A 14852-nucleotide genomic window follows, 5' to 3' on the forward strand; every position below is an offset into this window, starting at 1 on the left:
TTCTCTGGGTTTATTTTTAAATGCGAGTCCATTACATGAAAGCTCTAACTGGTGTTTTCTCTTTCTTCTTCCTAGGCGATAAAAGCACTGATTATGCTAATTTTTACCAGGGTTTGTGGGACTGCACAGGTTCTCTTTCTGATGAGTTGTCATTTAAACGTGGTGATGTGATTTACATTCTTAGCAAGGTAAGAAGATACCCCAAAATGACAACTGTAAAGGGTGAATACAAAGCTTGATTTTTATGCATTGGATTACAACACTGGGGAAAACTGCCAATTGGAATTCTTCTAGATCCTTGTTAACAATTGGGAGTTCACAATAATTAATTATTTTGTCAAGTGAAATATAATCAAAATTTAAACACAATCAGATAACAGGATTCAACTTAACAGTGTGTTTACCTATCACTTCAGCCTTTGGCTCACATCCACACACTGCCTTCTCCAGAAACAATATACTTATGTGAAAGTTAACATTGTAAGGTATTAGGTTATTTATTATGTTTTTCTTTCCTCTTCCTTTTTATTCTTCTGTGTGCTTATTCTGATTTTGTCTGCCATTCACTACTGGAAACACTATGTTTATAGTACAAGTTTTTCATCTTTATGTAAATACATCGGGTGTTCCGACAATTTAAGAGCAATGCTTTTCTATTCAGACAGGTTTAGGTAATTTTTTTTAAGTTTAACATAATTGTATTTGTAAACATAATAGCAAAATACATTGCTACGAACTCATCTTTATATATAAAAAATCATGTCTCTGCCTCTTAAGATACTGGTTTATTCAAAATCTTTCTGTCCTTAGATCTAAAAGTTTCTTATTGTGATTATACTTCTGATGACGTGTGTGAGCTCCCTTAAACTTCACATTTTAACTTTCCCTACTGTAATATGGCTATTAAAAATTATCTCCTTCCATATCTACTTTATGAGACTATTTTAGAAACAAATGATGTATGGAAACTATTTAAATAGAAGTATGGAAATGTTATATAAATCATAAGTCTAGGAGGTTAATGTGGTTTCTTGATTAGAAAAATATTTTGGGCTTTTCAGAAAAATAATATGACTTGTTAGATACAGAAGATAGTTTGGAAATAAATAAGATCACTTAATGAATTTTAACAATAGGTGGCCAGTACATAAAATCGTAACACAGAAAATCATGGAATGCTTGCGTGAGGGATCTTAGGGATCATCTATCTATTCTTCTTTTTTACAGGTTAGGGAACTTGGGTCAAGAAAGTGCAAGAGCCAGTACTTAGCTAGGCATCCTGACTCCCAGACAGGGTTTTCTGCTCTATTTTTCTTTTTCTTGTGCTTCTATCTATCTTCCTTCCTTCTTCCCTCCCTCTCTCTCTCTTTTCCTCTTTCCTCCTTCCTTCTCTCCCTCCTTTTCTTCCTTTCTTGTGTTTTATTTGAAACTGTCATAAACTACCTCTAATATGCCAGAACGGCATTCTAGGTACCAGGATCCAAAAGAAATAAACACTTGTAGATTGTCGGGGGAAAATATTTAATAAGTAAATAATAGCCAACTGTGATCATTGCTAGTTGGGGTACCCAAAGCTAAGACTTGTCATTTATTTCTCAGTCCTCTGCTCATCAGTTTGGGATTTTTTTTTTAAGATGCTTTTTTGGGAGACATAGATAGCTATATCACAACTCTTGGATTAAGTCTATTATTGAGCATTTAATTGTCCTGAGTTAAGATAACAGTTTTTTTAGTTAATTACTAAATATAAGAACCAAACTGATTAGTTTCAGTTCTTGACAAACTCTTTTGCCAACTTTCCTCAAATTTACCTAGCTCACAGTTTTTTCACCAGTTTAGCCACAATTGTGTATAAAATTGAAAGGTTGGTTAGCTTCCACTTAGAACTTCAGATTATAGGGATAAATGGCAGGTAGCCATTATATTCCTATGATAAAGTAGGAAACTTACAAAGCCCATGTGGAATTGTTCTTCAAACCTTCTTTCTGAGTCACTGTTACTGAAAACCTCAGAGTACCAACCTCCAGGACAGGCTGTGAAGCAAGCAGCATTCCCATAGGCATGTGTCCTTCCTACCATTGCCTTAGAAAACCATTTTCTGTTAATACGAAATTAAAAATATAATCGTATGGGTGTACCATGCTTCTAAGATTCCAGGGGAGTTAATTCCGGCACTCCCCAAACTGTTTTGTGGAGATTGTAATTTTACGCGTGGAGCCTGATCATAGATCTAAGGTTAGTGGTGGCCCAGCACATAGGAAGAGCATACGACCAACTGAAATTTCTAAATGCTATTTGAGTATGGACTGATCAAGAATACTTCCTGTATCATCAGCCTTTCAAAAGGCTTGAAGTTTCACCTTCAGCATCATTTCAGAAAGGGCCTTCTAGAGGTGGGTATTTTGTGTGGAGCTCGTTTTGGTTTTTGAAGGAAGAGACAAGACATTGTTAGCCAGCAAAATGTACCATTGGCTGAATGATTAACTACCCATATTTATCCAGCTGTGAAACTTAGTAGACTCAACCAGGTAAATCTTGGTGATGGTAAAAAGAAAGGACACTTAGCTCTTCCTTGATGGAATTTGGACAAATTCTGGGCCACTGATGGGTGCTTGACTGTTGATTGTCCGGTTGCTTTGGGGTTCAGTATATTTTGCTTTGGGCAAGTTTAGATTGGAATCTCTGGAGACACTAATAATTTTTTTGTGGCTTGGCCTTCTGGTTTTTATCAAAAGTTTGGCAAACACAGACCATAAGTTAATATCATAGGTTTATTCACTATATGAATGGTGACAGCAATTTGAATGCTTGGTATTATTATTTATAAATGCAGAACTAAAGGGCCTCATTAGAGTGAAAAATTGCTCAAAAGTTTGTTTCTAGATCAAGGTAGACCTGATGTTATATATTGACAGATTTTTTTAAGTATAATTAATATAGAAATCACTAGCATTGTTTTATACCTAGAAATTTGTTGAATCTTTCTCAGAGTTATATTTAGGCTTCGTGGTGATGGAATGAAATTTTACCATTTTAATTTATTTTTTACACCATCTAGTGGCTCAGAATGAGTGGTGCAGGTAATTGCCTCTAATGTGCACAATCAAAATGATGTCATAAATCCAACTTTAAATCGAGCTATGGGTTATTACTTTCCTATCTCATGTCAATAAAGTATTAGCATTAATCATGAAAATTTTTTTCATCATTCTGAATTAAATGTAAAAATTGTATATACAAGGAAGAATACATTTTAAGGAGTCTTAACATAATATTTAAAGAGACATAGAAAATGTGCACTTTGTAAAGAAATGAATGCCATGACTTTCTAATAACTAACACCATTGAAAACATTTTAAAGAAATACAGCTTGCTTTAATAATTAACTGATCTGTAATTTGCAATATTTAAGTACTTTTTTGCCTTATCTTCCAGAAGGTTGTCATTTCTGAAGATAACTCTTTAAAAAAAGAGTTTAAGAAAAGATGCATTCTTTCAATATAAATAAACATTGAAACAAATCATGAAACCAAATGACATGCATTATAATAAAGAGGGTTTTGATTTTGTAAATGTAATGACACAAACAGATTTAACTATTTTGGTGATTAGACTGTCCACTACAATTCACTATAGAAATACAGTTTGATTTTAAAATTCACCTTTCTTTTTCTATTTTTGCAAGGAAGCCTTGATGGGGTGTCAGCTGTGCTCAGTCAGCCTGGGGTGATTTATTTTTTTTTTAGACCGCTTTTGAGAGTTTTACAAATCAGCCTTTGTTTTAAAATTTTTAGTGGAAATCAAATGTTGCAATTAAGAAAGAAGAGTAGGCAGATACCCTGCCCCTCCCCCTTCTCTTTTTAACATTTTCCAATTAGCAGCTGTCATGTGACCCCTGGCTGAGCTAGCCCCTCCTTCAAAGGGTCGGGCATTTTCTTAGTTTTAACCCTTGAACCTCACCAATAATAAATCTAAATACTGCTTGCCTAAAAAGGTGAGCCAGTAGCATTTTGCTTACAGTTCTTTTCATGTAGGGTTGCTGCTGTTTTTTTATGTATTAAAATAAAACACTTTAAATACTTTAATAGTTAAGTGGAGATTTAGAAATCTCCTCCTACCGTCTTCCCCCTACCCAAAATGGAGCACATTTTCTAGAGTGGATAAAACTAGAATTTGTAATTTTAATAACAGCTGCGTTGTTAGTGAATTAACTCTGAAACACAAATTAATCTGGTTTCAGATTAATTTGATGGGGAAGAAATTGTATTTGAAATAGAAACTCATATTTATTTAGGAATCGGTTGTTTAAAATCATGCTAAATTCTTTTACTAGTTTTCATTTCAATTTTATAACCACCTCAAACGTGGACATAATATCGTTGTTAATAGTATTTTCTTAGAACTGTGTTTGTGAAATTCTATAATTCTAATCGCAGGATCCAGGTTATATAGCTATAGGCATATTCGGTGGGCCTGCATGCCTCTCTGGTATGTTATTCTACTTGCTGTTCTGGATTTACACCCTCTCTTAGTTTATCTTTCAATCTGTGCCCATCGGTAAATTGCTCACCACATTCCTATTCTTACTTTTAAAGCAATAAATTATTTTTAGAGACTTAATGACAGAAGAGCTATGCTTCAGCAGGAAAGAGGCATGCTACTTTGTCTGGTATTAACAGAAAAATAAGAGCGTTAAGAATCCTGGAATATTTTATCTAGTCCAGGGCCTTGTGTGACTTGAGGTTTGCAGCTTTTTGAGAAGTGTTTTTAGTAAGTCAAAAACAGGAAATGTAGGTTGTCTGTTCACTAATACACAATTAAGGGCTTTTTTTTTTTTTAAAGTGTGTATCAGTTAGAGTTCCAAGCATCACCTCCTTTTATATTTGTTTATGACTTTTTCTAGCGATTGGGGGAGGCTGTCAATGATCATTTGCTTCTCGTTGTGAAAATGTAAAGATTCCATTTCTAGGGCGTTGTTTGGCTTCAAACCTACCAGAAAAATAGAATAAATAGGAAGTCTTGGTAAGCTCTCCTGGCAGAGGGAAGTACAGGTGTACACGTCAGCTCTTAGTTTTTCCTCTGACTCTCTGGCCCATTGTGCCACAAATAGCATAACCAACTGCTGAAGAGTAACTGGGACGTCTCAAAATAGGACACACGTTCTTGACACAAAGCTAGTTCCCAAACTGCTGTCCTCTCTTACAGCCTTTGGGGAAGGAGCAGTACTGTGGAGTGTTTGTACTTGTGACTGCGTTTGTTTGGGTCTGGTGGCATTTAGTTTTTAGGCTGTCACCACGGGGACGTTGTGGACGGGGCACAGGGAAGCAGGAACCGGGCAGACCTGCTAGTACCCGCCGCTCCCGCGGAGTGATACGCAGTTTGTGGAAACAGCACCAGTGTGAAGATGTCCTTATCTCCTTGGGAACCATGCTCGAGGACTTCCCTATTTTCTCTTGCATAAGATGGAGGAAGCATTCCGGGAAAATGTTGACAGATGAAAGGGGAAGGTGTTTGTGGAGGCAGGCTGGCAGGCTGAGCCCCTGCAATGGCTTTAGAGGTAGATAAGCCAGAAGGCCATGCGGCAGAGGCCAGGTGAGCGGAGGTGGCTGTGGAGGGGCTGCAGGGCCTATGGGGTTTGATTCTACGTGGATTAAGCAAGGGTTTGCCACAAGCCAAAAAAAACACCACCAAAAATCACTATGCTGATCATTTTTTTTTAATCCTAAACTGAAAAATCCATGCTCGTATGTTCCCCCCACCCCAATCAGGAACCCCCTCAATGTATGTATGGCACACTTTCACTCCTTTAAGATGTCTCCCTCCACCTCCCGTTAAAGGTCAGATTCCCTTTGGCTGAGCAGGGTAGAGAACTGCTTGTAATCCTCAGATTGCTTTACAGTACACTCCCAAATACTCAATTTTGTGTTGCCCGCGGTATTTTGCCACACCAATTAGTGGGAAGGGAGAGGGAGAGAATGGACAAGTATTTGTTGCATGCCTATCGTATCCTGTCCTAGACTCAATACACTTGCGCTCACCTGATTCGTAAGAGGACCCGGTGGCGCCGGTGGTGGTACAATTTTGCAGATGAGGAAACTGATGCTCAGTAAGGTTATTACGTAAATCGCCTGAGGACACCAGCTAGTAAGTACTTCCTGGAATCAACTTAGATCTGACCCTAAAGCCTTTTCTCTTTCTGCTTTGCTCCCCCTAATGGGTGCGACTAGGATTATCCGTGTCTGTGTCTCAGCCCTGAAATCCTTGAAGTAGACGATATGTCTTAGGTATTGTTGTACGCCCAATACCTAACGTTATGGCAGACAGATGTTTAATATGTTAATGAAGAAACAGTTTAACGTAGGAAATAATCCTGAACTTCTTAAAAGAATTTAGAATCATAGAGTCAGCGGAAACTTCGTGCTAGCCCTTCACTTTATAGGTGAGGAAATCTTGAGGCTCAAGATAATGGGGGGAAAATAAATAAAAAGCTGAAGGGAAAAGGACTACCCTGTGGAGACCTTAAAAGACAATGGAGTTTCTGCACTCCAGCTTCCAGCTCGGCCCTGAGCTTCTTGGCAACCAGACTAAAAAAGGGAGAGACAAAGAGCTAATAATTCCTTTTAATCATAAAGTAGAGATCTTCGCTTTTCCCAGTACTGGCTACTTAAAAACAAAATTCTCACATGAATTTCTAGAATGTTCACTGATTATTGGACCTAAACAGCTTTTTATAATCTGTACAACAAGCGTAGATAATACCCTCAACAACAAAAAAATTATAATATGACAACAGATTTCATAAAAGTAATTCTGTGAGGGTCCAAATATATAGTAATTTGACTTTTTGATTTATGTTAAGTATGTAACAGGATTATTGTGGAGTCACAAGGAATGAAGCAAACAGACAAACAGAAAGTCATCCCTAAAGAACTTAGGTATTGCCCAAAGTTGCATACCTAGTTAGTAACAGAGCTGGGATCAGACTCTGGATCTTCTGAGAAAGTAATCACAAGAATAATAAGAAGGACCTGACAACCCAGCAGATTGTCCCTTAAACCTGCCACACTCTTTCTACCTTTTCAGGGTTCCGTCTTCACCTCTTCAGTACTTCAAATAAATTCAACGGAACTCATTTCTTCAAAGAACTGGAATTATTTGGTCCCATTCTTCAGGAGACAGTTATCTTTTTTTTCAGCAGGTGAAACTTTAGCTCTTTAGATGAGGTATCATATATAATGCATTGGGAAACGTGGTGGGCCACAGCCAATTACATGTAGGAGCAACACACTTCTGATTGAAAAGCTAAGCATGTTTCGGAACAAATCTTTGTTGAATCATTATCAAAATTCTTCAAGTATGTCTAATATACACAAAGGAAAGGCCATTCCTTTGGAAACTTCATTTCTTAAGAAAATATTTAGGATAGTCAACTGGTGCATCATCCAAAATAAAGATAGGGTGTGTTTCATCACCCTGTACATATTTATTGAACATGTTTTACACATTCTGCAGTGTGGGGCATACAGATTTAGTGTAAGACATTTCCCTGATCTCAGTGAGTTTGTATTTTTAGTTGAAGGGACAAAACTACAATATACATGTGGGTATGGATTAGATGATTCGGAGAAAACTTCATGACGGATGGGTAACTCTCAGTCTCTGGTTGGGATTTGGATGAGGGGGGAGAGACATCCTCTGGGGAAGGAGCACCACGTACAGAGGTAAGAATGCATGTAGTGTGGAAGGTTGGACGGTGCGGACCAGATCAGTGAGCAAAGAATGTTGGAAAAAAGCTAAGCTGAGGTGTTCATAGTTACTGCGTCGAGGAGCTAGTATACGTTCTTGAGCAGCAAGGTAAACTGACAAAGGCAGTTTCTGGGAAGAACGGAGAGGCAGAGTTGATGATGCAGTGATCCAGGGTGAGATGATGAAGGCCTGAACAAGAGTAGGGACCGGTGGAATAGAGAGGAGTTGGGTGAGCCTGCGAACAGTTACCAGAGGCACGTGTTGGTTGGTGAATACACTGAGTGCCAAGACCACGTCCTCCTGAGCTGGATTTGAGCCTTCTTTGCCTAACAGTATTTACCATCGTCAGTTTGAACATCACTTTTTACTGTACGGTATTGTAAATGTTGACTTGGTAGCAGTTTGCATTAAGTGTGTCTCGACTCTGGCATATAAACCAAAATTTGTTCTAAGAATTAAATTCTTACTATCAGTTTGCTTACTTGTCCTTTGTCTTTCTTGCTTTAAAAATGGAAGACACAGTGCAAGAAGGAAAAAAAAAGTAATTCTTCAAATGAGAGTAACTCAGAGTCACACCTGCATAGTAAATTATAAAGTAATTAGGTTGATTTCCATAAGCCACTGGGAGACTTAGTGTCTTCAAGCAGGTTCATGAATGGTGGCGTTCAAACGTCCTGGAGGAACTTGGAGATAGTTAGTGTCAGTTTCGTCATTTAACAGGTCAGGAGACTGATTGGAGCAGCTAATGTGTAGATAAAAATAGTAAAACACTGAGGCTGTCAAGTTCTTGTGCATTTTAAGAGGACCTTTGAAATGATAGATGTATGAGAAATGAAAGAATTCTTACAAAGTTTCTAACTGGAGCTAGGAAAAAGGAAGTGATTGAAGAGGTAGTCTTGAAAAAAGTATTTCCGTATTTTAAATAGTTGTCTAGTTCTTGTACTGCTTCTGTGTTTATGAATAATTTGAAAAATTGAAATTATTATAGTGCATAGTTGGAACACAGATATATGTTTGAAGAAAGGACCTTTTTAACACCTGTTGCTTTCAAACAGATTGGTAACTAATTTATGGAAGGGGTAGTACATCACAAAATCTTATTAGTGTTTCAAGTTTCTGTAAAGGCAGCATTCTTTTACCATATGGTTAGCAGAAAGTGGATTAACATACTTGAAAAATGAGAATCATGGTGCTGAAAAGGACTTAAGTAGTAAATGTGGGGACCTTATTTAAGTGTAAAATAACACACCGACAGAGACAGAAGACGTAGTTGTGGTGGGTAAACACGGACATATGTTTACTATTGTGTTGGAGAAAGTCCCTGTTTCACTTTATCAAAACTAGTCCTTTTTTCCTGCCTTATTACATAATCACTTTAATTTATTGCTTACTACCTATTAACTGAGGCCTAAAATTTTAACTACAATAACAATGATTTTAATGGTATGAATATTGAAAACAGACGAGTTAGATCACAAATGTTCAGTGCCGCTTTACGATTCTTTTCTTGGCTTATTAGGCAAGTTTGGCTTTCTTCTTTGACTGCCACATTACATTTTGCCTTGAAGCCATCTGTTTTGCAGATACTGAATTTCGTTTGAGTACGATTTTTATACAATAAGCATCACTACACCTCTGGATCTTGATAGCATTACTACGGGAGGAGAAAGAAGCTTTGTGTTAGTAATTACCTAACATTGTCAGAAGCTGACTGCAGGCTTCTTTCTAGTGATAACAGAATAACCGCATAATGTAGCTTTATAGCACATGATTAATAGAAAATAATTACACGTCCTACAAAGGGATGCAATATTTCTTATAAATTGACTAGAATGGTTTCCTGTAGATTAAAGGACTCTTCATTATTTTATCAGTCCTCCTGAAGTGCAGTCACTTGCCTATGTTAGCGTTTCAGTGATGGGAAGAGCCGAGGCGGCTGAGGGATACCAGATGGCAGATCGTCGTGTACCTGAGCTCTCGTGTGCCATAAAGATGACATGGTGCTGCCTAACCTTTCAAAGATTTATATGCAGCCTGGTATGGTTTTGTCTCTTTATTTTTTTGTTTATGAACAAGATCAGGTGTGAGGGTTGTTGTTTTTTCATGACCCACCTGTGTCTTTTAGAATAATCCTCTAATCAGTATGTGGACCACAAGGCAGCATTGCATGGATTGCATTATTTTCCACTGTAAGTAAAGTGTTATTCCTAATCACGTGTGTTTGGGGGAAGGCAAAGAAAAGCAGATTTTCTTCTTCCAAAGGCAACCTCGCATGATACTGAATCTTCAGGCCGAAATTTAGAATACTGTACTCCAGGAAGCATCTTCATTCCAATTTATAGGCTGCAAATGGTTTAATTGGGATTCATGTTGCTCAGGAGGCTCATACAGAGGGAGGTAATAATAAAAGTAACAGCTTCTGTGTTTGCAGTCTTGTAGACATACTCTTAACGGCGGCAGTGGAAATCCATAAATTTGCCTACTAGATTTTTACCTCACTATATTTTATCTTACCTCTTAATTCCACACAGGAGTATTATCTGGAATCCTTTACGAATGTAAAGTAATAAACATTCTGGTGTTTTTTTTTTTTTTACCCTTTTCTGATTGAAACCTGTGATATTTTAGAATACTTTTATGAGGTGTGCATTTCACATGCTTTTCAATTATTTTAAATTAAGTGAAGCAGTTAAGATGCTTTTAGTCTAAAACTTTAATTTTTTTCCTAGAATGTTACTTTTAAGGGATTTGTTTACAGCTGAATAAGCTCCTCCCTGCTGTTTACTACTGTGCTTCCTATTTAATGAATCTTACCAGTTAGCGTCATGCAGAATTCTCTCACGTGTGAAGTATGTCATTGGTCCTTTGTTGAAGTGATTTGTTAGAAATCAATTTCTTAAATTTGGATGTGAGTCAGCTTTCTGAGAACAATAATAGTCTCTTAATTGAGAGCACAGGTTAGAACCAAAGCAGAATATTATAAAGTAATATGAACTTTCTGGCTTGTAATTTGAATCTAAACATTGAAACTCAGATTGTGGGCCATTCTCTGAAAGCAGGTTTGGGTCACTGAATGTGTTCTCACTGAACGTGTTCTGTGTCTGCCCTTTGGGGGGCTAGTTCCTTTACTCCTTCCAAATAATCAATTGGAAAAGTCTTTCGTTGGCATTGAGTAAGAGCTTTCACACTTACGCTTACCCTATGAACCATCCATTTTGAAATCTTACAGGGTAAGCCGTTGGCCTCTGAAAGGTTAAATACATTTGTTTTGTTAAGCATTAGGCTCTAATTGTATTCATTGCCTTAAAAATTGAAAAGGGCAGTTTTATTAGGTACCTATTAGGATATAATGGTCGCTAATCTTAGCTTTCAGTAAGTTGGTATTTTTTTCTGATAAATATATCCCTCATACACTTTCGTCATCATCCTTGAGTTCTGGGCAGCAGACTATTTTCGTTTCTTAGATAGTTTTGTCCACTAGTTCACATTATCAGTGAACTTTTAAAATCTTGTATCCACTGCCTCATAAGCCAGCTCTATGCCCTAATTAAATTAAGAAATGTAGGATTCTCCCCCTTTTTCTTCCACCTATTCTTTCAATAAACCTAATTCTGATACATCTCACTGTTAAAAAGCACATAATAAATTTTAATCCAATAATCTCTCTGTAGACTACATATCAATACACATATACTAACGTTACTACATTTGAGTTGAAGAATTGTATGATTTTTTTCCTTTCTGGTGGTCAATAACAGACTAATCAGTACAGATGTTAAGTCTGTGCCTGTATTAACTTTCCTCCCCACATGGAACAATATGCATATGCACATTTATCTATGACTCAGATGTTGGAAAATCATAGCCGATTGAATTACGGTGGGGATTGATTTTAAAAATTTATCTATATGAAAAATTAAATTTGGGTCCTACAATGCTTTTGCAGAGTATTGCTTTTGAAAGATATTATTCTTGAAACTTGTAATTCATTTTACTTTGTTTGTATCTCAGTAAACATAAATAAATTTGAGATAAAAATACATTAGTCAATCTGGCAGATATATGAGACCAGTTACAGAGTGTTCACGATGCCTAAAGCGGTGGTGTGTCTATCGGGAGACCGAGGGGAGAAACGAAAGTGGAGGTTGGGCCCACATTGCAAAGTAAAGGCAAAAGTGACGCCCCAGTCACTCTTCTTTACAGCTGGGTTAATATTTCACCATTATAACTTGAGATGCTTTTATTTCCCATTGATCTCCCACTGTAATGGTGACTCGAACACTACCTTTAAATTCCTTCTACCCATCTTTTATCTAATGTAGTTTATGATCAATAAAAAGAACAATTAAATGCCTGAGGGAAGCTTTTTAAAGGGAGCCCTTTTGTGAATGGTTTTGTAAAAAAAAGATTTTTTTTTTCCTGGTGTTATTGGTGTGTCTTTATTCTCTAATTTATCTGTTTAAAATGTCTATACTCGTAGCTTAGAATTTCTTCAGAAGAAAGAAATTCTACATTCTAAATAATTTTTGGTTATACGAGTTTTTTAAGTAAGAATTAAGTAGTTCACTGTGAAAAAGAAAAATTCTATCTTTGCTAGATGATAAGCTTCTTGAAGGCAAAGATAGACTCCTAAGGATGGGGTGGGGTGGAGGCGGGGGGGGGGGAGAGAGAGAGAGAGAGAGAGAGAGAGAGAGAGAGAGAGAGAGAAAGGGGCCCGGATAGCTGTACATAGTTCTACTTGCTAGGTTCTTATAAGTGACTGTTTCTGTTCTACACAGTAATAAACAGGCTTTGTCTTACACTTTAATTTAAATCTTTGCCTAACAGCATTTTTAAAGTGTCCTGAAACAAAAAAGATTAAAATGTTTCAATTTGCAGCTCCAGCTCTTGTAACTTTATAAAAAGAAATAACATTTCTAAGAAGTTGCATAAAAACGACATTGTACTCCCACCAGTCTAAAGGTTAATATTGCATATTGTTTTCAATTAGGAATACAATAGATATGGCTGGTGGGTAGGAGAAATGAAGGGAGCCATTGGCTTGGTGCCGAAAGACTACATAATGGAGATGTATGATATTTGAGAGTCCTGGGTAAGTACATTTTAATCCAATATTCTGTAATAGCTCATATGTTCTCTTGGTCTCTGCATTATGAGTCTTTGCCTTTTTGGAAGTCTTTGTAGTTTTCTGATAACACAGAGATTATGCTCCCAAATCATCATCATCTTTTTTAAAACATCTGGTTTAATTTAAACAATAACTTCATAAAATTTGCTTTGGAAATAAATAGTTAGAGAAAGTCCCTTTCATAGTAGCCAGCTGTTTTCCCAAACCTCTTTCTCTTTAGTAAAATACCACTTTTATGGCCTTTCTGAGGAACCGAATTGGCAAAAGGTTGAGTAAACATTCATTTTTCCTTGGCTAAAGATGTCATTCTTTTCTAAGCAGGACAAATCAACATTTTGATTGAAGAAAAAAAATTACAAAGCAACTTTCCCTTTCTGCCTTCAGGAAAGGAGGATTCTCCTACTCTGCCAATGCTTTGGATTTAGAATCATCGTGAAAGCATGAGTGACAGCTCATAACCTTTCTTTGTTGAACGTCATTCTTCGTGATTTTATGCATTCATTATAGTATTCCTCGGATGTGAAATTAAATGAAGGATATGACTGTAAATTAGATGCAAGCAGTAAAGTTATACCTGTTGCTATTTTGCAAAGACATAATTATAGTTTTTATTTACTTATTTGATTTGTGTGAAGAATACAGCACTATTTTGTATGTACCACGTAGTCACTGCTACTTATGAGTTGCAATTTCTCTTGATATTGGACATCAATTATTTTTTTAAACTGTAATACATAATTTCATAGAAATTCAAACTGAAACCATGTAAGCTTTTGGTAGATGCTATCTAAAGAGTAAGGATGTGTTAAGACTTTGTAGATGATTTTACATCTAGAGTATTTATTTTTCACACAAGAGTAACATTTTCATGAAGGAATTTGTACTGATTGGCAGATTTGCTTTATGTGTAATAAGCCACAAGAAAGAAAAAAAAGATAGAATTGCAAGGGGCAGGGCTGCTGTTACCTTCTGCAACCCATGTGCAGACCAGAACCATAGTTTGTGCAAAGCCTTGTATCAATAACAAATATCCTGGTTAGGTAATGGGCTTGCCAACATTTACTGCCATAGTTTTGTTTAAATTTAATAAAATTAAAACTTGATAAGAAACCCCATTTTCCATGAATATAATGGCATAAAGAATCTCAATGTATTCTCAGAGTAGGCAGCCATAACCCCAGCCCTCTCTTATCCTTCCTGGTCGTGGTGATGCTCTTAAAATCCTACCACAAAACAGCACAATTCCAGATGTGAGTTCTCCACTGCACCCCTCTGTGAAAAGAAAAGAAAAGCTCAGAGTGGAGAGCATAGACATCCCGGTGAGCACACACACCAACAGGTGAGTGAAGGGTAGCTTTAGCGTGACATTGATTGGAGCTCTCAGCTGTGCTACCTGAGCCCAATATTTGCAGAATTTTATTGTTACTTTTCATGTCTATTTGAAATCAGAGGTATTCTAAATGCCTATAAAGTACCAATATGGCCTTACTATAGTATATCAAAATGCACTGCTGAATGGATAATTATTTAGAGTAGATATAATCTCCTCATATTGACTCACTGATTAATAGTAGGTGCTACCTTCATTGAACTTTTCAGATCTTTGCTTTAAAAAGATAAAGATTCTAACCATGCAAACAAGCTGATTATATTTTAAAGCCTCCATTATTTACATAAAACTATTGACAAGCAATATTTCAGAGTGTGTATGTTACCATTATCCCCTCAATACCACCATCATGTGATTTGAAATGTTAAAAAGTACTAAGTTTAGGGATTGTGGGTAAACCCGAGTCTGTATATTAATAAATTAGACACTGTTGAGCTAAAGCTTTCAGAAATTGATCTGTGCACTCGTTCATCTTTTCCTAATAGCGAGCCCTTGGAATAGATTGAAATCATCTTGAGAAAAGTAAGACAACCGGAGGTGAAACTAATGGACTGGTTTTCAAAGCCTGGGCAGTTGAAAAGCAGAAGC

The 14852-nt window shown here is 36.7% G+C and overlaps 1 protein-coding gene across 3 annotated transcripts in view; it reads left to right on the top strand.

Moving 5' to 3' along the window:
- SKAP2 (src kinase associated phosphoprotein 2) overlaps nt 1-13966 on the top strand; it is a 163898-nt gene extending 149932 nt beyond the window's left edge. Inside the window, exons 11-13 of one of the 3 annotated variants that reach the window (XM_033088628.1) lie at nt 76-188; nt 12737-12838; nt 13193-13966. In XM_033088628.1, coding sequence (XP_032944519.1) covers nt 76-188; nt 12737-12829 — 206 coding nt within the window. In that variant the 3' untranslated portion in view covers nt 12830-12838; nt 13193-13966. The remainder of the gene's footprint in view (nt 1-75; nt 189-12736; nt 12839-13192) is intronic. The other 2 variants (XM_033088629.1, XM_033088627.1) reach the window with 2 other exon arrangements.
- Nucleotides 13967-14852: the final 886 nt, after the last annotated feature.

This window comes from Rhinolophus ferrumequinum, chromosome 20, assembly GCF_004115265.2.
Source record: "Rhinolophus ferrumequinum isolate MPI-CBG mRhiFer1 chromosome 20, mRhiFer1_v1.p, whole genome shotgun sequence".
Classification (NCBI taxonomy): domain Eukaryota; kingdom Metazoa; phylum Chordata; class Mammalia; order Chiroptera; family Rhinolophidae; genus Rhinolophus; species Rhinolophus ferrumequinum.